Here is a 23,349-nt window from a genome sequence, read left to right on the forward strand (position 1 = left end):
GGCGACGGCTGAGCGCTAACAGTGCAAAACATGTCGAAAGTGCTGACAGAGATAACAGTATTTACTAGAGGAGGAACCAGAGAGTGGGTGTTACGATTCTGATACGTTAAAATTATTGTTTTTTACTACCTTCAATGTTTGAAAATGTCCCTTACTATGAACAATCAACAAAAGAAAATAAATTATAGGCATTCTTACATTTCTACAGATGCTGTAAAATTAAAATAATTACAGTTATTATTACATTTCAGAATATTTTGCCATTCCTACTGAAAACAATAATAAGTCAACAGAACAACTGTATGGTGCCTGTGCGCACCATTAAAATGTTGCATGCAAGAGGATTTGCACACATGAATAAACCTTTTACAGTCCATTCTCATGCTGAAATTAAATCTACTTTATAATCTGAGTGGTGCTGGTAGAATATACAGTATGTAGCATGAGCTCAGGGGTCCCTTGCTGCACGAATTGTGCTTTCAGAAAACTGGAAGTTGGCACACAGTTACGGGGAGGAAATGAGCGACACACACGTACAGAATAAAAACCACCAACGTTGTTTCAGAATATCGGTGTTTGAGTTAAGATCAGTGATCTTTGGCAGCAGACAACTGTCCTGCATGTACAGTGAGACCTATCAGAAACATAATGTGTCCAGGTGGCAAATTATTTAAAGCCACATCAATAATATGTATGCCCTTTGAAGCAGAATATGCATTACTTTCACTAGAAAAGATCACCTGTCAGGTTACTTCTGAATGTTGGGGGTCGAGTCCGTGGCTCCTGGTTTAATTCTCATAGTCCTGGCAGATGGCAGGCCTAAAGATTAACCCACTGTGCTCTAATCTCTCCTCATCTTGTAATGCACAGAGCCTGTCTGTGGTCACATAGGCTCCATCAGACATAAATGTAAAGCACAATTAGCACACACAATGTTGCCACAAGCAGAATCGACTGGTGGACATGCTGTGTATATAGTGTGCAACATTATGCGAGTTCACAAATACGTGATCTTTTTTATCATCTGTCACAGTGACCTTGTTTAAACCCTCACCAATGTACACTTCCTGCAATAAAAACCTGCCACTGAAGCTTAAATGTGCAAGTGTCTTTGGAAGGATCACTGCAAAAAAAATCATACGGATAAAAGCTCACTGCTCATCTGTAGTCATCTTCTTAGTTTCTAATCCCTGTGCCTTCAATCACAGCGGCACATGCTGACCTCTTTGTTCCTGTCGGTGTCGGAGCCACGAGGCTGCCCATAGGGAAATTTCAGGGAGATGCTCATCACTTCAGCTTACCGATGCAAGTGCATCATTTCATCTGGATTATTGTCATCAATAGAAAAAACTGCATCTAAATAGGCTCAGTGTATCCTGAAATATATCAGTATAAATCAGCCACTGACACAAATGCACAATGTCTCAAAACATGTTGTTCCCTTGACCCGGAATCACCCATAAAGGGTTTAGCATCCACATGAAAACAAACCAAATTCAAGGAATCAAGAGCAGCAAAGGATGAAACATAGTAGATACTAATACGGTTCCTTTTTTGCTGCATCATGAGACAATTATAAGAAAAGGGCAGCGGCAGCGGCACCGGTCTGCTGATTGTTCCTAGAATTAAATCCAAACATAGTAAACCTGCTTTTAGCTACTGCGATGTAAATACCTGGGACACACTTCTAGGAGATCTCAGACTTTCTCAAACATGGACTATTTTCAAATGCAAGCTGTCTGCCAAAAGTCTGCCATCGCTTTTAATTACACACTGTGCTATCTGCACTGTAAATTTTATTCGTACACTAATTTTTTTTAATCCTTTTTCATTGTATTTTCCTTTTAGTTTGCTTTTTTACTATCCCAACCCTTTTTTTTATTGTTTATCTCAGTGACTTACATAAAGCACTTTGCATTATCCTGTGTAGGAAATGTGCTGTATAAATAAAGTTGCCTTCCCTTGCCTTTTATGCTAGAAGTAATAGGACTGGTACATTATAAAAAAAACTAGAATAAAAATACGAGTGTGATTTTAAAGGTGCTATTGATAACTTTGATAACATTCAGCCACTAGATATCACATTCTCCTTCCCCCGTTCCATTGCATTTACTTTACAACAAATGGTTGCCAGACACTTCAGCCATTTATCCGTTTTTTTCACACTAACTGACGACACAGAGACACCACTTGATAACAACGTTGTTTTACTATTGGCTCACAAGCCTCGTTAGAAGTGGGAACCAAATGTCAGATATCTTCCACAGAGATAAACAAAATATTCCTTTTGGACCCGCAAAAAAAAATAGTAATTCACAATCATATTAATTTTTTTCAGGAAAAAACAAACTATTATTCGGCACCTTTCTAAAGGCTTTATGGATGTTTTATTTTTTTTTAATATCCGTTTAAATAAATTTTTTATCAATAAGACCTTTAAATTAACCACAAAACAATGGTGTACCATATATGGTCAGTCACTTTATCATAATAAAATAACAGCTGAAGAATTTAAATATATTTTATGTCATTATTATGTGAGAAAATGTTTCCCTCTGCAACATTTGGGTTTGCAGTGTATGATTACATTATGTGGTTGAAGTTTAGAGCACATTTTTGGCCATTCATCAAGAAGTGATGTTGACGGAGGGAGCTGGAATTAGTTTGGCTCCAGTCCTGTTCGTGACTCTGAAACGTGAGGGTCCATAAATGTCAACTGAACGTGTAAACTACCAAATAACAGTTTATTGCTACGACATCAAGAACATTTTGGATTACAAGATGCCCAACTATACCAAAAAAAACACCCATCATATATATGAAAAGCATCATTTATCAATCATATCTCTCTATTCCACATAACCAAAGTTTTCTCCTCCAGCAGTTTTCATAGTGTACACTATTGGTAAAAGTATCAGTTGAAATATTTGTTTTGGAATGGTAAAAACAAAATACTGCCTTGGTAAGTCCTTGTGTTTTTCCTGCTTTTTTAAAAAAATATTAAAAAAATGATATTGGTCAAAAATAGAAAGACAAACTTTGAATAATTTTTAGGCTGCTTGTGTCACTACAGGATCACTCTGTCTGTCAGAGCACCTGTTGTCAAGATACCCAATTCAGCTCTACCATTTTGGATTATTATTGATAATCTCTAGTGCGGTTTGCCAAGGGCAGAGGTTCGCTTTTAGTCCGGGTCCACTCTAAAACTAGGTCACTCCTTTAATCTCTCCATGTAGAGTATACTGTAGGTTAATTCATTTCATAAACCTCACAGAGTGCTAGCAGAGTGAATACAGAGTCATGAATCATGTAAAATCCTAAAAGATGTGACACACTACTCCTGGATTGAAAAGACCACTAGTAGCTGTCCACTGAGGTGGTAACATCATTTATGAACATGTGCGTCCTGTATTATGGGTCTTGCTAAGATTTCAACCAAACCTTGAGGCCTCAAAGCAAAAAAAAGTGTACAACTTTAAAATATATATACTCAAATCAAGTAAAAACACATCAAATCCCTGAGTATGATTAATGTAACGTAATAAAAATGATGTTAAAATGTGTGTACGAAATCAAATCTAAGAAGTGACTTTGTAGTTCACAGAAATGTGCAAACTGAAACCCCTCCAGGAAATATATTTATGTTTAATATGTTGAGAGGCAATGCAATTGTAAAAATAAGGTGCATCAAATATTTTTTGTAGGTGACATAATGCTGACGTACATCATGTTGGCTTCTGATGCTAAAACTAAGCCTGTGCTCTGTGGCTGACAGCCCCTCTGATACGCTGCTCCAATACTCTACATTCTTTTACACTGCTGACCCCAAGTGGTGAAACACTGCTGGTAAGTGCAGTATGTTTAGAAATATTTAGAAATGAAAGTATTCATCTGGAGTTGTGGATAGGGTGTAGCAGCGATACTGATGTAGCTAAACGGAATTTAGTTTTATTATTTAAGCCTTTTTGTGACACGTCGAAATGCATTCAGTGAGAAGGACATAAGGACTATCGTATGTACATACCAAATTACAGCACTTCAAGGTTCTTAAAGACCAGCACATTTTTGGAATAGTTCTTTGTCTGCAATTTGAAGCATGTCATAACTGTCCTTCAAATTCTTCAAATTCAAGTGGCTTATTTTACAAGGGCATCAGGGGTGCAGTCAGGACAGATTTCTAAGTAACACGTTTCGAAGAATGAAAGTAAAACTTGAACAAAGGATGTTGAGGGCGAGTCTAGACCAAGATTTTATGTGACATTTTTATATTGTTTTGAAATTTTTTGCCGTTTTTGTTTTTAAGTCTGTTATTTGTGCTTTTATGTGTTAAAACTTTAATGCTGCCCCCTTAGCCAGGATCCCTCGGAAAAGATATGTATATTAAATCGCAATGGGACTATCCTGAATAGATAATTAAAACCAGACCAATACATGCATTTATTTCCAACTTAAAGAAAAGCTTTACTTTTCGTTGTCTTATTAATAGGGGTGTAAATCAAAAGTTTCCTCACGATACGATTTTATCAAGAATTCCATTCTTTGGACAATGATACGATATTTGCTGATATCACAAAGTCTGCCACGATATGGTTTCGATTTGATTCAATTCAGGGGCCTGCGATCGATATGAGACGATATCATATACCCATTTAACACAATCAGTTTATTACATTACATCAACTCACAAAAATATTATGACTTGACAATTTTACTACTGAGCTTTTCCAGACATTTAAATGAAAAACGATATATTCTTTTTAATAAAAAAAAAATGTGAAGTAAGAATTTCAACATATCTAAACGTATCTTAAAGATGATACTTATCGATGGTTTCACTTTGCATCGATGATATTGGATTGTTGATCATGGAATCGATATATCGATCCCAATTGATGTATCGTTACACCCCTAATGCCTTAATTATCTACATGTATGTATTTATATGTATATACTGTATGTTTATTTTAGGGCTGTCAAAGTTAACACGATAATATTAAAATTTGTTTTAACGCCACTAATTTCTTTAACGCATTAACGCAACTTGTGATTTTTAGGTTGTAACGGGCTCAGTTTTAAAGCTAGAGTGAAGATACTGGTGTCATATGAAACTGGAAAACCTAATGAATTCATTGGTACCAACTGTGTCTACTATTAATACTAACTTGTCGCGAAGGAGGCTAAATAACACTCCAAACGCATGCTAAATTTTGGTGAGGAAAAAATATCATGGTCCCTTGACCTCCCACCTCAAGATATGTGAATGAAAATGGGTTCTGTGGGTACCAACGAGTCTCCCCTTTACAGACATGCCCACTTTATGATAATCACATGCAGTTTGGGGCAAGTCATAGTCAAGTCAGCACACTGACACACTGACAGCTGTTGTTGCCTGTTGGGCTGCAGTTTGCCATGTTATGAATAGAGCATATTTTTTATGCTAAATGCAGTACCTGTGAGGGTTTCTGGACAATATTTGTCATTGTTTTGTGTTGTTAATTGATTTCCAGTAATAAATATTTGCCCATTCCCATGTTGATAAGAGTATTAAATACTTGACAAATCTCCCTTTAAGGTACATTTTGAACAGATAGAAAATATGTGAATAATCGCAATCAACTATGGACAATCATGCAATTAATCATGATTAAACATTTTAATTGATTGACAGCCCTGGTTTATTTATGTTTTTACCAACAAAACTACCTATAAAGTATATGTTAAGATTAAGATGGACAATAATTTGAGGCTAAACTGTGTTGCTCTCAAGATGTTTTAGTATATCTGATTATGTGACTTCATGTGCTTCCATTTCCCTGCATGGGATGAATAGACATTGTATTATTTTATTACTATACAATACAACAAAGACAATAATTAATAAATTAATAAAAAAAAAATAAAAAAAATAATAAAAACACTGAACGTTTCAAAATGTTTTTGAAACATCAGTGGGTTCTGGAGAAGGATGTTAATAGAAATAAAGAACAGAATATCATTTTTGAGCATGGGTGGGATACTTTGAGTCAGGGTGAGGATTGGAGTTAAACAAAATTAGTAAATAAATAATGTTGATAAAGGTCAATTAAAGAGATGTAAATATGTCCTTTTGTCTGTATAATAGAATAGATAATTGTGTAAGCGAATGTGTCTAAGTGGATATGTACATGAATGCACGTGTAGATATAGACATATGTATATACTGTATGTATACTGTATATATATATATATATATACATATATATGAGGTTGGTTGTATGTATATGAACTTATCCTTTGACACTGCACTATAACAACGGGCAGTACTTTTCTTTTGCTTATGTTTTTGTTTGTTGTTGTTTATATATGTTGTTGCTGCTGTCTGTATGCCCCTTTACAAGTATGTGTATGTATTCCTTTAACCTTAAATAAAAAATTAAAAATAAGAAAAAAAACTATAATTCCTAAATTAACAGCCTATTTTAGGTTGCAATATTCACAACATGCAATGAAATGTGATTTAAAAGATGAAAACAGTGTACAAAGTGGCATGGACTCTATGTTCTTCTGGGGGCACTTCCTCAAACACAAGGGGGGTCTTTATACATAGCCTAAATGCAGGGGGTGGGGGTGTTTGGGGACCACGTGACCTCGCCCATACAGGATGTCCCACACAGTCAGCTCGCTCGCGCAGTGCCATCCAGGACCAGCACGTGGGGGAAAGTTTTTAGAAGAAGTTTGGAAACACAAAAGTATTTTTTTTTAGTCAAATTAGTGCTTCAATCTGTCGGGTTGCGGAGAGATTCTAAAAATTACCTCTAAAGGCACAGAGTTCATTTTATTTAAAGACATCATTGAAGTAACCAAATAAAGCGTCCGTTTCCTTTAATGCTTTAATGTTGCTGCAAGACGTCCGTTCCTCCGCGCTGCCTCTCATTCATCCTGCAGAGGAGGAGAGGAGTCCGCGTCCGAGGATACAATGAAGCAGTGTGTCCATGTCCGACACAATGCAGCAAGATGCTACGAGAGGGACGACACTGGCTCTCACAAGATCAGGGGAAAGCTTTTTTGCTCGATTGCAGAGGGAGACCAGCTAAAGGTTTGTGTTACATCCGATACACCCGAACATCATATCACCGCATCTAATTTTGTTTCTGGCAGGAAATGACTCAAAGCTTTTTAAAAAAAACAACAACCTACAGATCTACCAGATACACGGTAGAGAGCTTGTAAACATGCTGCGAAAAAAACGCTCTACATGATGAATAATGATAGTGTAACACTATATTCCCACTGCTGTCAAACCATGCTGTGTTTCCTTATATGATGCAGGTATAAAATAATGACCGTGGCTGTCCACTATAATCAATAATTCTTTCTATTTACAGATGTGAGTTGCTCATATAACCATTTTTTCCCAGATTGTATTTTGAACATTTGAAAGCATCATGTCAGAGCATCAGAGATGAATCAGAAGTATTATATTATAGTGTGTTTTTATTCTGGTTCTGGGGTTTGGTGGGGGGTGTTGGAAATGCTCCCGAATTGAATGCCCCCTCCCCCCTAATGACTATGCTATAGGAGCACCACACACTCACACTCACTCATTCACACACATAGGGGGGTAGTTCTCTTTTTTCCAAATGACATCCAAACTAAACTCAATCAATCACATGGAACGGATAAACAGCACCTACACATATCATAATGCTTTTTTCAGTATTTTGCCTATATTCTTTTCAATAAAAAAAACAAAATGTGAAATGAGAATTTCAAAATATAGATGTATCTTAAAGATGATATGTATTGATGGTTTCACTTTGCATTGATGATATTGGATTGTTGATCATGGAATCGATCTATCGATCCCGATCGATGTATCGTTACACCCCTACTTAGTAATGCCTTAATTATCTACATGTATGTATTTATATGTATAGTTTTCTTTTTTCCAAATGACATACAAACTAAACTCAATCAATCCCATTAAAGGGATAAACAGGTCCTACACATATCATAATGTTTTTTCCAGTATTTTGCCTATAACAGTTAATTGTTTACACTAACACCCCTGGATGAACAGCAAAAAGCATTCAGTTGAGAATTTAGCTTTCAGCCTCTCCATGAGATTCTGCTGCTGCTGCTTCAAGGCTCTGACGGCAGCCATTAATGTAATTTGTAGTGAGATGATAAACAGAGTGATGTGTGTTTCTGCTCGAGCAGATTTTGCCAAACGCTCCAGTGACTCTTGAATATGTAAAAGTGCTCAGCTCAAGTGCTTCAGCCTGACAGTTTGACGGCTATGGCGTATTAAGCTCAGATAATTGGGGGATATTTACTTACAGAGCGCGATCACTCTACAAAACTGTGTCTTTTTTTCCCCATAATGATAATGCTTTGTAGAAATTATTCACTGTCTTGACAGGTCCAAATGGTGTGTGTGTGTGTGTGTGTGTGTGTGTGTGTGTGGATGGTGGGGGGCGTTCATCGTCTACATTTCTTATTCAATAACATGAAAAAAGAGTTGATGGACAATTTATTCTGAATTAAGAAATCTGTTGTACTGATTCATTTCAAATGATGTCGAAAAAGTTAATTTGTTCAAAAGTCTTTCAGAGGAGCAACCGATGTGAGTTGGCATGGCTACATAGCTGTGGGTTGTCTTCCGAACTGATTTGCCTCTATATTTATGAGCTCAGGTTGCCGGGACAGCCTTTAAACGTGGCAGAGTAACACAATACTTCCAAAGGATGGGAAGAATACTATAGTAGAAACCGCTTATAGTGATCACGATTGGGATACAATCATTCCTATACAAATGCTGTATAAAATAATCAAGTAGTTTGCTTAGTGTGTTCACTTTGGGCCTTTTCATACATAACATATGGAAAAAAATGTAAAACTAAGGCTGTCAATTGATTAAAAATATTTAATTGTGTTTAATCGCATGATTGTCCATAGTTAACAGTGATTAATCCTGATTTTTTTTTATTTGTTCAAAATGCACCTTAAAAGGGAGATTTGTCAAGTATTTAATACTCTTATCAACATGGGAGTGGGCAGATATTTATTACTGGAAATCAATTAACAACACAAAACAATGACAAATATTGTCCAGAAACCCTCACAGGTACTGCATTTAGCATACAAAAATATACTCTAATCATAACTGCATAATAATAAACTGCAGCCAACTACAGGTAACAACAGCTGTCAGTGTGTCAGTGTGCTGACTTGACTATGACTTGCCCAGAACTGCATGTGATTATCATAAAGTGGGCATGTTTGTAAAGCGGACACTCGTGGGTACCCATAGAACCCATTTTCATTCACATATCTTGAGGTCAGAGGTCAATGGACCTCTTTGAAAATGGCCATGCCTGTTTGTCCTCGCAAATATTTAGCACAAGTTGGAGCGTTATTTAACCTCCTTCACCACAAGCTAGTGGTTGGTACCAATTAACCCCTTAGGTTTTCTAGTTTCATATGATGCCAGTATCTTCACTCTTTCAAACTGAACCCACGTTAACTTTGACAGTCTAGTTAAAACTACAGTAATTACATTTTTTTTAAACTTTATTCCCATGATGCTTTGCTCGCGGTAACCCATCTCTTTCCTGCTGGTTACCTGAGGGTGGGGCTGTGTTCACATTGAAATCATGATGGGAAAAGAAAGTCATTTTCTCAATGAAAAACGTAGTGTCTTCGAAGCTTGTGACAAGCTGCCAAAAATGAGTCAACGACATGCAGCAGCCAAACTTGGTGTTCCTCAGGCTACCATGTGTACAGTCATAGCTGCTAGTGATGGAGACAGAAAACAAATACGCACCTGTGGTTGAAGCCACGTTTGAAAAAGCTGAAGCTGCGTTTGAAACAGATATGTTTTGAAACAGTCAATAAAATTCAGTAAATAGCGCAGCTGTACGTTCATTACTTTACATTTATGTAATAAATGTCAATTAGATGGTAATCTGTAGGGCTTGTCCTCGACCAAAGAAATACTTAGTCGACTAACATACGGTTGTCGACTTATCCATTAGTTGATTTAATCAACAAATTTGTAAAACTGAGTTTCTCCACAAAGAATCACACAAAAGCACCACTTTACATCTTGTGTTTACCAGAGATGTGCTCATGACCTTCAGAGTGGCGGTTACTGTGCAATGCCTCGAGGGAAACCTGTTGGTGACACATAAGCTTGCCAAGTAACTGGAACCGTAATAAAACCAACAGACATGTTGAAATTGCGGGACATGTTGAGGCTTGTGCCTCAATGATTACTTCACAATGTTGGCACACTTTTGATTCCCAGAAATGATGCTTATACATGTCACAGTACCTGTATGATGGTGTAACAGACTCACTTCTTGAGTAATGAAGGGGACTTCAGGTGAAATAGATGGGGGTGCTGAAATCACACAGCACTGGAATCCAAAATGTGCCGTGACTCAGCGCCATGTGGAAGAGTTCCACAGAGTTTGCTCTGAGTGAAAACCAGGCTTGTTTACATAAACTCCCTCCCTCTCATCAGTCTTCATCTTTATCACTGACCCCAGCCGACCGAAAAGAAATGCCGTCTTTTTCTGGGGTTCTAAGAAATGAGGCAAACAAGTTTTAAAAAGCGGTGCGTTGTACAAACTGCTGGACATTCCTCAGGTTTCAGATCAATGCAACTGTTGTTTTACATACAGTATAAAAAGAACGTTGGCAAGTTTGGGTTCGTCTCTCAGAGCTAAAATGTGAGATAATTTCATGTTCTCTTTTCTGATTCTCCCACTTTTTTTTAATGATGGTTTATGTCTTCAGCGAAATCCATTATGTCTGTTTCATGGTAGTGTTGGGCATAGATTTTTACTTCTTCTTTATACTGTATTTACCCGTGAAAGTATTCACGAGACTTGAGCCAAACACAATTTGCAGGATTATGATACTGTATATGTTTAGTGTCATCATAAACCAGAAATCATACCCTTTGCATACTCAATCTTTACTGGTGTGTCTTTCTTATTGCAGAATGAAGCTTTAGCCTCTGCATGACAAGCTATGACCAGCACACAGACTAGAATCTAGACGTCCAGTTACAAAGCCAGGACTCAAGAATGAAGACCAAATATGCAATTGTCTTCATCTGCATCGTGGCCCTGGTCATCATCGAAAAGGAAAGCAACATCCTATCAAGGTAAGAGAATAAAGTACAATCTGTAACTTAGGGGTGGGAAACATCAGAGGCCCCGTATTATCACGATACTTAAGTCACAATACAATCTTACTGCGATTTTAAATAATTTGTGATATGCTGAGTTTTGCGATATATTGTGATTCATTATCTTTTTTTCAACGGCGAATGATGCAGTTTGTCTGTAAGTTTTCACTCTGTTCATCTCAGAGTTGTCATTCACACATCTTGAGGTCAGAGGTCAAGGGACTCATTTGAAAATGGCCATGCCAGTTTTTCCTCGCCCTAAATGTAGCGTAACTTTGGAGCATTCTTTCCGACAAGCTAACTTTCCATGGTTGGTACTAATGGATTCCTTAGGTTTTCTAGTTTCAGATGATACCAGTATCTTCACTCTCTATGACTGAGCCCACTACAACCTCTGAAAGACAGAATAGTGGCCGGGCCTGCCTGTCAGATTGTTAAGAGGTTAATAGTTTATATATTAAAAGATTGATACTTGACGTCCGTGTATCGATACAATATTGCCACGATATTTTTTGCTGAAGAAAATGCAGGAAGTCACAAGAGAACCTTATTCCCTTTGGATGGAGTCATACCTTCTGAGATTTACCACTCTAAAAATTCATCTGTGCCAAGCCCTGTATCGTGCCGTCTACGTTCTGAATAAAGTTTGCCGTCTTGGTTTGGAAATCTCAGAAAATTCGACCTCCTTCCAGATAAAAATTACAACGCTTTATTGCCACATATTTGCCTTCTGCGTGAAAGTACTCATGACAAAAACAACGGTTTGAAAAAAATATATTGACGTGCAAATTAATTGCACGAAAAAAACTCCTCCCCCCCCCCCCCAGTGTGTAAAAGCCTTTACATGATATATGTCCCTTGTTTAATCCATACAAAGGCCCAAATGTAAAAAATGACAAGCTGTGGTCTTACTGGGTTTTGTGCCAGACTATTTCTTAGATGGGAGCAGGGGATTTTGTTACCTTTGGACAGAGCCAGGCTTACTGCTCCCCCTTGTTTCCAGTCTTTATGCTACTGGCTGCTGGCTGTAGCTTCGTATACAACACACAGACATGATAGTGGTGTTGATCCTCTCATATAACTCCAATAAATGTATTTCCCATAATATCAAACTATTCCTTTTAAGGAATTTAGACCAAGACTGATCTACTGGATCTGTTGCTGTAACTCAAACATACAGTAGCTCCATGTAAAAGTGTCAGCTAAATGTAAAATATAAGACCTATCTCAGGTGTTTCTACTGCTAATCAAGCCTCTCTATCTCATCAGGGTCTCCGATAAACTGATCCAGAGGCAGATTCCACTGCAGACCCCACAGACTCCACTGGATTACAGCAACATAACTCAAAATGGCTCCTTGGCGATGCTCAAGATGCTGCTCTCTAAACTCACCGGTACAAAAGGGAATTACTCAAGTCTCTCTGAGGAGCAAGAAGAGGATGAACTAGATGACTTAGGCACGTACAGTTTCAGCGGTGGCCGTAAACACATATTACTCATGGCTACCACGCGAACAGGTTCCTCATTTGTGGGGGAATTTTTCAACCAGCATGGGGATAACATGTTCTACCTGTTTGAGCCTTTGTGGCACGTCGAGCGCATGCTGACCATGGCCTCGGAGGCAAACAACGGGACAGTGTTGGCAGGAATCTACCGGGATGTACTCCAGGCGCTCTTCGTGTGCGATTTCTCTCCCCTTGAGAAGTTCATCTCTCCTCTACCTCAGGACCACGTCACCCCGGCTCTTTTCCGCAGAGAGTCTAGTTTATCGCTCTGTGAAGAATCTGTCTGCAGTCCTGTAATCAAAGACGTTTTTGAAAGGTATTGTAAATTCTCTAGATACTCACTGTTATTGATGAAGTTTACAATGTTGGTTGAGTCTAAGTCCATTGTAAAGAAGGAGAGGCAAGGAAACCCTAGATGCCTGAAATAATTCCTACTGTTCCTAATACTACTTTTCCTTTTTGCAACTCTATGAAAGATATTGTATCATACATAAACTATACCACTTTTGTCTTAGGTATCACTGTAAGACCCGTCGCTGTGGCCCGCTGAACTTGACCCTTGCATCCGAATCCTGCCTTTCCAAGCAACACCACGCCATCAAGACTGTCCGTGTGCGTCAACTGGACACATTGCAGCCTATGTTGGAGGATCCTCGCCTGGACGTGAGAGTGATCCAGCTGGTCCGAGATCCACGGGCCATCTTGGCATCCCGCATGGTGGCTTTCTCTTCGAAGTACCAGACGTGGAAGACCTGGGCGCAGGACGGCCAGGTGCCCGAAGACGACGAGGAGGTGAAGAGGCTCAAAGGGAACTGCGACCAGATTAGGACGTCCGCAGAGGTGGGACTAAGCCAACCTCGCTGGCTGAGGAGACGCTACATGTTGGTGCGTTACGAGGATATCGCCCGCTACCCCATGCAGAAGGCGGAGGAGATGTACAGGTTCACAGGGATACCGTTTAGTCCACAGGCCAGGGAGTGGATTCTGAGGAACACTCAGACCACGCGGGAAGCAAGCGGGATTTACTCCACCCAGAAGAACTCGTCAGAGCAGGCAGAGAAATGGAGATTTAGTATTCCCTTCACACTGGCTCAGGTAGTGCAGAGAGTGTGCGGACCTACCATGAAGCTGTTTGGGTACAGATTTGTGGACGATGAAAAGACACTGATCAATAAGTCCATAAGTTTGCTTGAAGAGAAACTATTTTATTAAATCGAGAGGTCAAAAATGTAGCTGTGAATCTGCAAAACGCTGCACGCAATGGCCAGGAGAAGCCATTATTGCACAGACCAAAACTAGTACGCAAAGGTGCCATAAAAGATAAAAAAAAATGTTTTACTGGTGACAGTAAGATTTTGGCCATACAATAATATCCATACTCACCAATGATGTGCCTCATTGTGACAAATGAAGAGCCACTTGAGAAAGAGAAGTATTTATTTGCATACTGCGTTCACGGAGAAGCCTGGCATTTAAGCTTTATGTGGCGCTTTGTATTTCATTTCAAATGAAATAATCATAGATGTCAAGCCAGACTTGAGACTTGAGAAGAGATTCCTATGTAAGATTTTATTGATAGCTTATCATGTTTAGACATTCAGGGATAAACTTCAGTGAAAGTGATGTGTGTTTTGTTTGTCCGTGTGTGTGTGTTTCTGGAAGAGAAGATGTTTCTGTTCATAGAGTTTATGAGGCTAGTGCTCAATTCAGCCTAGTTCAACCTGTATTTTGATAGATCTGTATTCAACTTGACAACTGATAGATTAGACCTGATGTGCTTTTCATAGGGCTTTACAACTCAGGTGATGTGAATGTGGCTTTGCATTTTGCGATGTCTTCATGAGGAGTATTCATATCTCCACAAAAGCACTCTCTGTGAAAATACAGAATTATCTTTGATGAATTTAACCAAATGTCATTTAAAGCAATTCTCAATATACCATAAAAAAAGAGAATGGAGTGCTGCAGGGATGATGTATTTTTGTAGGCCAACCCGGAAGCTAGAATCGCCCTGGGTGCCCTCGACAAAAATCCAATGGGATTTTTCCATTGGATTTTGGATATTGCATAAAATAACCTCTGCGGCAAAAAACATTTATGATACCTGCACATTTTGTTCCGTAAAATAATCTCTACAAATCTATGATTTTTGAATGCAATTGCCAGAAGTAAAAAGTTAACTTTAGGCTATAAACGAACTACACCACGGTCGCATGAGGAAATGTATACACAAAAGCGGACAAGTCAGTGTGATGATGTTTTGCAGGCTCATTAACTTGTTAGCAACCGTCTTTTTTAACACAACACAAACAAGCTTCAAAATTCACGAGTGTTTATCAATTCATTCAATTTATCTAACCAAAAACCATTCAAAAAAACCATTGACTTTGAGACAAGGGAACTGGAAGTGCTAAAATGCTAACTCATTTCTGGGTTTTAGGACTCATTCCTGCATCACTCTATTACGATGGATATACAATACTCATGAGGTTACTGTACATAACATGAGTAGCTACAGAAGAATTGTATCTTACTTCAGATACCTCCATGTGTCTTCAACATCTCCCTTTTCCCAATAGCTAGTAGCCAATGCGCTGCCTCCTCACCTCTAATGAAACGACAGTTTGGGTGTTATTTTACATAAGCGGCTTCTATACACTGATAACCTGTGTGTTCATGGGCACACAAACAACATTCTTGTGCAAGAAGTTGTTTTAAATCGCTTCCAAAGTACAAAAGCACCAGAAATATTAAAACCTGACAAAATTCTAAATACTCCCCCTTTAAAAGTTATTAGTCGTGAGATTCGTGTATGTTGATGCTTTTGGCGACAACTAATATAGTAGATGTTCGTATGTAGCTGTATTAATGTGGCCTATCACTTTAAGTGAAACCCAGGTGCTGTTGCATTAACTGTCACTCTTGATGGTATATAAAGGTATCCACTGTGGCTCTGGTTCAATGGTAGCATTGTGTTCAGCTTGGCGGAGGCACAGCTGAGACTGCCACGCTGCTCATGGAAAGGGATATGCTTTAGAGGTACATATAGTAGGGGCGCTTATACTTAGTGTTTAAAACATAAATATGACTACATTATGACTGGCAGGCTTGGCGTTGCCCAGACTCACTACTGAAGTATTTAAGCCAAAAAAAGGGAATACTGTGAAATACCAAGTGCAGCTGAAAGAATGGGTGTAGTCAGTTCATGCATTCAGCTAATTCAGATACCCAGAGTGGCAATACCTTACATAAAGATATGTGTTTGCCTATAAAATGTTGGTGGTTCAACCTTCGTAGAGAACTGATGCTTTGGTCAACTTGAATGAAATGTTTTCATGGTGGAAAAAAACATCAATAGCAGAGCTGTTTTAAAGTAGTTTGTCAAAGCGAGTCTTAATTCAAGCCTCAGTTTCTTCTTTACAACTCTTCATCAGCTAATGCAAGTTAGTTGCAAGTCTTTCAGGTCTCTGAATGGAAAAATCAAAATGCCATGGTTCTTAAACCTTTTTCTTCCAAAGCTCTTTAAATGGTGATTTTTTGCAAAGCTGAATGAGAGACCAAGTCCTATCAACGCTTAGCCTCTTCATGTGGTGTGGCTATGCAAGGTTGATTTTACCAAGTCAAAACCTGAGACATTAATATTTTGCTTTCAAGTCTTCAGGGAGTCAACTCTCAAGTCCTAAACTTGAGTAAGTCTGCAGCTCTGGTAAACAGAAGTGGTTTCATAGGTTGTCAAAGTTCTGAGTTTCTTCAATAACTTGCTGTATTACAACTAAGTTACCGTCATATTCTTGCTACTCTCGCAGAAGAAACCAAGGGTCAAAGCACAGATGAAACGCTCAAGCAACTAGAAATGTATCACACACATGTAAATGTTAGAGTTTCTTCTATTGAAATAATTAAAATGATGTTATTGTTCTAAAATGGTGCTATGAAGCCACGGGTATTTTCTTTAATGTGTATATGCTACTTCTGTCAACCTAAAGATGATTTCCTTTCAGCAGTTCAAGGATCCAAAATAAAACCAGCAGTCAATTCCTCAAGTTTTTCCAGTGGTATGAAAATCCAATCAACTGTTTATGACAACCATCCAGCAGAGGAAGTGGAGCACTTCTAGAGGAAAAGTGTTTCTGGTACAAATCAAGCCCCCAGGAAGATTGAAGCAAATATTCCTAGTGGCCAAACGGCAGTACTACAATTTCCTTGTCCGTCACGTGATGCCATTGGGCACAAAAATACTTTCCCCCATAAACTTACATTGGGAAAGAGACATCTGTAACTCAGCAGATATATTTTTTGAGGTAAATTAACACTTGATTAACCCTTATTTAAATCATTAGGTCCTAAAAGTTGTAAAATGCACTAATAGCCGAATCCAGAATTATTTCTCTTCCTCCGTCCATGTGAATGAGACCCAAACCGTGGCTGGACAGATGGCTGGGAGGCGGAGTTAAAGGAAACACTACTGCGCCTGCTCTATGGGCCCAACGGATGAGGAAGATCGCTGGATGGTCCGGGTACTTTATCACTCGGCGGTCGCGCCTTTTTGGCTTCATGCGCCACTGAGCATCTCTCAGAAGGAATGAAGCCCGCCGCCAACACTGTATCCAGTTCTCGTTATACATCCATGGTACAAACACAGGCTCTGTGTAGCCTATTCTCATTATGTTATGACCTAAATGTGTGTTTATATTTTATCTTTAAGCTATGTTGGTAGGGGTGAAAGTAACAGATTTAATTTCTCTCATAATGTAGGCTAACAAAGTTGTTTTTTTGTGTAAAACTTACATGTTTTGTTACAAGAAAACATACATTAAAAACAAAAGTCGCATTAAAAAGTCATGATAAACTGTTTGAGAGAGAGAGAGAAACAAAATAAAGATGCTAAATCAGCAGCTGCAACTACTATATTCTAGTACTCTTTCCATTCCCGGATAGTTGGGTGAAGACGGACCAGCACACACACACAGTCATTCCTCCTACATAGATTATACAACAAACATTTTTGCATGATGACATGAGGATTAATGTGAGATTGTTTGCTCAGTGGCATTCTCTCAGTCTAGCTCCACATCTAAATGCATGCTTGTTGCCAGGGATCCCCAAAAGGCTGAGTTGGAATAATTAGAGAAAGAAGGCAGAGACAAGGAGCCCATTCAAGGTTGCATTCTTTCTGTCTGTTTCACGCCTTGGCTGAGAGAAAGCACTTCAGAGTTCACAGCTGTTGGTCAAGCTGATTCCACCCATGATTGTTTCCTTGATGCTGAATATTCCCACAGCAACATAGCAGATGTTGCCGTGCTGCAAAAGAGGAAAAGTCTTGGTGATATAAGCCACCGAGAAGCCGGGTCTCAAGTTTCCTGAAGTAGACGTTGTTTGAAAGTTTCTAAATGGTGATGACTGATTTACTCAGTAAGTTTTCATTGGCAATACTGTTGTTGATCCTAGAGCTGATGACAGGAACTGGGCCTAACTCAACACGTCCCATCACTTAATACATTTCAGACGAAAAATACAAATAAGCATTAAAATCAGCAGACATGGGAACTGGGCTCTTCATAACCTGCTACTTTTTGGCGATTTACTCAAATTCACACATTACTGACAGTGAAGAGAAAATCTAAAATTGACTGAAACCAAAAGAGACAAAGAAAAAAAATATTATTTTTATGCAAAATACTCCAAATGTTTGGAGAATCACTGAAGTATGTGTTAGTCTTAAACACTGGCTGATAAATTCATGTTCTTTTCTGAATCTCCCTCAGTTGTCTTCGCTCCTCATCCTAAACTTTAAGATGAACTAGTCAGCTCTGACCTCAGGTTGAATCTTTGGGATGTTTTCCTGCTCAAGTGCCAGTTTGAAATAATAAATGTAATGATCTGATCCATGCAATCACGCATACAGGTGTAATCACTTCAAACATCCTCTCTCTGGACAGAAAATCCCTATTTGTAGATTTGTTTCCTGTCAAAATGAATTATTTATTTGATTACTTGTCCACGAGGAAAAGCTTTTGTTGACAAGACAGAAAACAAATCGAGTGTTTGAATAACTGAACACCGTGTGTAAAATGTGCAGTTACTGCATAGGTTGAGCACATTCATTCATACTTACATATTTTTGTGATTGGCTGCATTTTGTATTATTCTGTAGAATTTTGGCTCAATTCATTTTTTTTTACTCTCTATTCTCTGTTTACTAGAATGTGGACATATTAATAGAGCTGCAAGGATTAATTGATTAATCAATTAGTTGTCAACTATGAAATTAATCGGCAACTATTTTGATAATCGGATTGAGTAATTTTTTAAGAAAAAAAAGAAGTCAAAATTCTCTGATTCCAGCTAAATGGGAATATTTTCTGGTTTCTTTACTCCTCTATGACAGTAAACTGAATATCTTTGAGTTGTGGACAAAGCAAGACATTTCAGGATGTCATCTTGAGCTTGTTCGACATTTTTCATCATTTTCTGACATTTTATAGACCAAACAACTCATTCATTAATCAGAAAAATAATTGACCGATTAATTGACAATGAAAATAACTGATCACTGATTTGACTCACCTGCCTTATACTCTATATGTCACCCAGATGCTTTGTATTAGTTTCTTGAAGAAGGCAGAAGTGCTGAAATGACTAGATAAAGAATTATTATTTTTTTTTATTCAATAAGTCTGGTCTAGTCCATGCTGAACACCACAATAAATCTATTACTGTTCTTTTAGGCCTTTTCGCATGATTCACTTTTTGATCACAAAATTCTTGGGAACCCTGCAATTAGCTTTTCCAGATTTGTGCTGTGTGACGTACTGTACACAGATGAATCAGTGCATAGTAACCTACCTCCCTGCCCTTAACATAGATGACTAGCTCACTTAAGTCTAAGGTACAATTTGGCACCGCTTGCTCCAAGGGTGACACTGGTTTAGACTGTCATGCCATTTAACTACCAACTACTGCACCGACAGATGCACAGTGTCCTTGTGTGCACACATAGATTCAATGACTCTACTTGTTCCGTGTAAGGGAAGGGAAAGGGGGGAGGGGGCTAAGGAAACAGGAAACCCCCCCTTATCGAGCTTTTCTGGCTCTCATCCATGTTCGTCCTCTCTTAAACATCCCCTGTCCCACCTCAGTCTTCACACAGTAGGTGGTTTGGACAGGTAATGATTGTTTTGGAAAGGTTTCTTGATTGCCGTCTACCCGAAATGGAATGTTTTTTGTGTATATTTTGGGTGGTTGACTTCTTTTTTCCGGACTATGACATCCACTTTCTATCTTAAGTTATCCAGTGTCCCAATCACTATGCTACAGTCCAGCTCTCCACCCCTCAAGCAAACACACACACACACTCTGCACCCCTACCTTTCGCTAAGCACACTCCATCTCCTCTTACTGGCATGCCCCTCGCTGGAAGGTAAATAAATCCTGTGGTCGGGGTGGAACACTGAGTGCCCTCATATGCCTCTAGAGTCGCTCTGCCTGAAAGAGGCCTTGTGTTTGCCTCTGTAAGGGGCTCCACTCAGCCACAAGCTGGCCATGCACAGACGGGCTGCTCTGTTGAACACCCACAAAAAGGAATCAGCTCTAAAAAGCATGGTTTAAAACTAAAAACCATAAACTTTATGCATTAAAACTTACAGTTGTTGTAGATACATCCAGTGACATTTTCTGGATGAATAATGTTCAAGAAAAAGCTAAGATACGATTGCCATACTGTGATCGGCTGCATTTATTTCCTGTGTGTCCTGCAGAGGGCAGTAGAACCCACAGGATCATCAAGAGTCACATGTTTCTTGTCTGTGTGCTTCATGTGTGTACAGAGAACACATATGACTGTGTACAGTATGTGTGCACACAGACGTGCAGAAATGCATATATGTATGTTTTATGTGCATGTGAGCATATGTGCATTTGCATGTGTGTGGGCTCTCTCAGGTGGTCGCTCATATGTGAAGCGGTAATTGTTGTGACGTTTTATCTTCCTCATTAAGGCCTACAGGAAGTTTTCCCGCAGCTCAAGACAAAAGCAGAAAATGACTCCTGCTTATTCCGGTTCTTCTTCAATCCGTTGTTGTTCCCCTCACCGTGTCCCTAGAGCTCAATGGGGACGGAAGTGTGAAAGATGTCCACATCAAAGAGGGGTGCAGGCCAGCACTAATCCGCAAATAATGACAGGCAGGCAGGCAGGCAGGCAGGGCTGGACTTAACACACATGTTCCCTCACTTACTAATCTTGGATGGTATAGAGCAATCCCTCATGAGGATCAACGTACAACATAACACCTGCACGGCAGATAAAGGCGAGTTTGAATTGTCATGGGACTCTCGAATGCGTAGGCGGATTACGAGACAATGGGCATCTGAGCCCAGACGCGTAAAAGCATATTAGCATACATTTAACTGCATCTCAACAGGATTTACAGAACAGGAACACTCAAAGACAACAGCACAAAAACTAGAAAATAAATTCACCTGTTTCTCAACAACACAGGATTTACAGGTACACATGCCAACAGCTGGCACATTATGATGAAATGAAATACACGCTCTCAACCACAAATAAGACATGCATTTAAGCCGCCAACAAAGCCTAAAACGACTGACAGTAGGGCTGTGTACCGAATAGTTCGAAGCTTAATTCATGACGTTGACATTGAAATTATTATTATTAACTTACAGAAACATTCGTCTTCTTCTTCTTGTCTCAGTCTTCAGTCCAAAAGACAAATGTATTGAATAAAAACAGATGTAATCATTTCCAAAATTCACATGTATTTATCTAACGAAATATTCTGCTTCAATCCATATTTGTTGGCATTAAGCCTTTCAAAAAACGCTATTTTCACTGCGGTCAAAACAGTTTGCTCTCCGACTTTGCCATACACAAAGGGAGGCCCCCTGGTTGGTCTAACAGCAACCTACTAGCAACATAAATTATATTTACTATATATAACCACAATAACACAAAATCATATTTTTCACATCTTTTTAAGGGTGATGACATCATAAAATATGACGACAGACATTCAAAGCTTCATTCGTAAGCCTCAATAGAAGTTCCGAATGTAAAAAAAAATTAGTACAGCCCTAAAGCAAGCTATGGTGTCACATATAGCAAACACAGGAAGACTTTATAAACCTGAATTAATCAGAAAATAGGCTTACCTTATGCAATGCATTTTTGCTGGCTCTGCTTCGTGCAAAATCCTCCAAGATATCATCAGAGTCCAAAGTATTGGTCAGTTCGCCCTCAATTGCCATGAGAGAATGGGCCTTTAGGTGTTTTTGCATCATCTTAGTCCTCAAATCATTTTTAATCCTGGACAGGAGAGAGAATGACAATTACTGACGGGCAGAGTTGTAAATTTAGACTACAGGCTATGATCCAGATTTTTTTGGAGCAGGCCTTTTGGGCTTTTATTATCTTCAGGCTTAATAAATGATCTTAGCTGAATTAGTTCATCGCCTAAACTGTCATCTAGGTCAGATGGGTATGCAGATGCTAGAACTTTGGCCTTCTCAATTACTGAGGCATTGGACTCATCACCACCTCCCAGCGGTGGGCTCCCGAGCCGGGCTTCGCAATGTTGCTGTTCTGATCTTTCATTTGAATGTTTTAGAAAAAGCTGGAAATGCGAGAAACTTGATGTAAAATATCTGCTTCCCTTACTGCTCTATTCTTAGCTTTTGTTTAGACTCTCCACTTAGTGTCCAGTGGATCTCCATTTTGCATGATGTGCAGTTGTCAATCATACACAGATTGACCTTATTGTGACCTCACATGTGACCTGTCTCAAATGCACACACTTTAATAGCAGCGCCCTCTATCGGCCAGTTTGAGTATTACGCTTCTCAGACAATTTAATGGGAATGGACTTTTGTAGACCACACAAGCTTCTCCTTCTTGAAAAAATTACGATAATAAGCTTAACAATATTATATCTGCAATAAATAGGGCATCCCTTGATCTTTACAAGAGGTGGGCCCCTACAAACTATTCAAAATAGTATTTTTATGTTCATGTAAGGAATCACTTGGCCCAGTTAAGACCTAACACTAAAACATATAAAGGAGGATACAGTCAAGTGATACACCACTTAAAAATCAAAAATCAAAAAATCAATCAATGAAGGTTATCTGGCATGCACAATATTTCAAAGAGCATTCTTCAACATGCACCACTATTTAATATTAAATGTATATCCCGCCCCGCCATGCAAAAAAATCGACTGTATGGCAATGCAGTTGTCGTTTGGTCTGCAGGCCCCCATTCAGACAGACCATGGGTGGATAATAACAGCATTATTCATGAACCACGACTCGCAAATGCAAAGTGCAATGCAAATGGCAACTTCACGCAGAGGGCCCAAGAGCCCCCGTTCGGTAATCCACCCGCGCTCGGATGAAATGAGCGAAAGAGGGACTGAAGACATCTTAACGTTCAACATCTTATGTTTTATTTTGATGAGGAAGAGTGTGAAGGAGGAGTGTAGAGCACAATTAGAGAACATTACTAGACGAGTTTTCTTCAGTCCATAAGCCGATTCTGACCAGAGAAGTGAACACCCTCTAGTGGGGAAACACTAACTGTTTATACACCGATATTAAAAGCTGCACATGAATGTGAAAATCTAGTATTTTTGAGACGATAGCTAGACT

At 38.9% G+C, this 23,349-nt stretch overlaps 1 protein-coding gene and 1 long non-coding RNA gene across 3 annotated transcripts in view; one reads left to right on the forward strand and one right to left on the reverse strand.

Annotated features, from left to right (window-relative positions):
• Positions 1-6,623: 6,623 nt before the first annotated feature.
• Positions 6,624-16,608, forward strand: chst3a (carbohydrate (chondroitin 6) sulfotransferase 3a). Its single transcript, XM_074645958.1, has 4 exons — positions 6,624-7,075; positions 10,990-11,155; positions 12,449-13,000; positions 13,200-16,608. Exons 2-4 carry the CDS (start codon positions 11,076-11,078, stop codon positions 13,894-13,896), a joined length of 1,329 nt encoding a protein of 442 aa, XP_074502059.1. The 5' UTR covers positions 6,624-7,075; positions 10,990-11,075; the 3' UTR covers positions 13,897-16,608.
• The window catches only part of LOC141773849 (uncharacterized), a 99,696-nt gene continuing 92,951 nt past the window's right edge, over positions 16,605-23,349 (reverse strand). The window contains exons 1-4 of one of the 2 annotated variants that reach the window (XR_012595191.1): positions 22,361-22,478; positions 21,856-22,009; positions 19,252-19,314; positions 16,606-17,985 (exon numbers count right to left, since the gene is read on the reverse strand). This is a non-coding gene — a long non-coding RNA (uncharacterized LOC141773849). Of the gene's footprint in view, positions 17,986-19,251; positions 19,315-21,855; positions 22,010-22,360; positions 22,479-23,349 lie in introns of those variants that run through there. The other variant, XR_012595192.1, reaches the window with a different exon arrangement.

Source organism: Sebastes fasciatus, chromosome 9, assembly GCF_043250625.1.
Source record: "Sebastes fasciatus isolate fSebFas1 chromosome 9, fSebFas1.pri, whole genome shotgun sequence".
NCBI lineage: Eukaryota > Metazoa > Chordata > Actinopteri > Perciformes > Sebastidae > Sebastes > Sebastes fasciatus.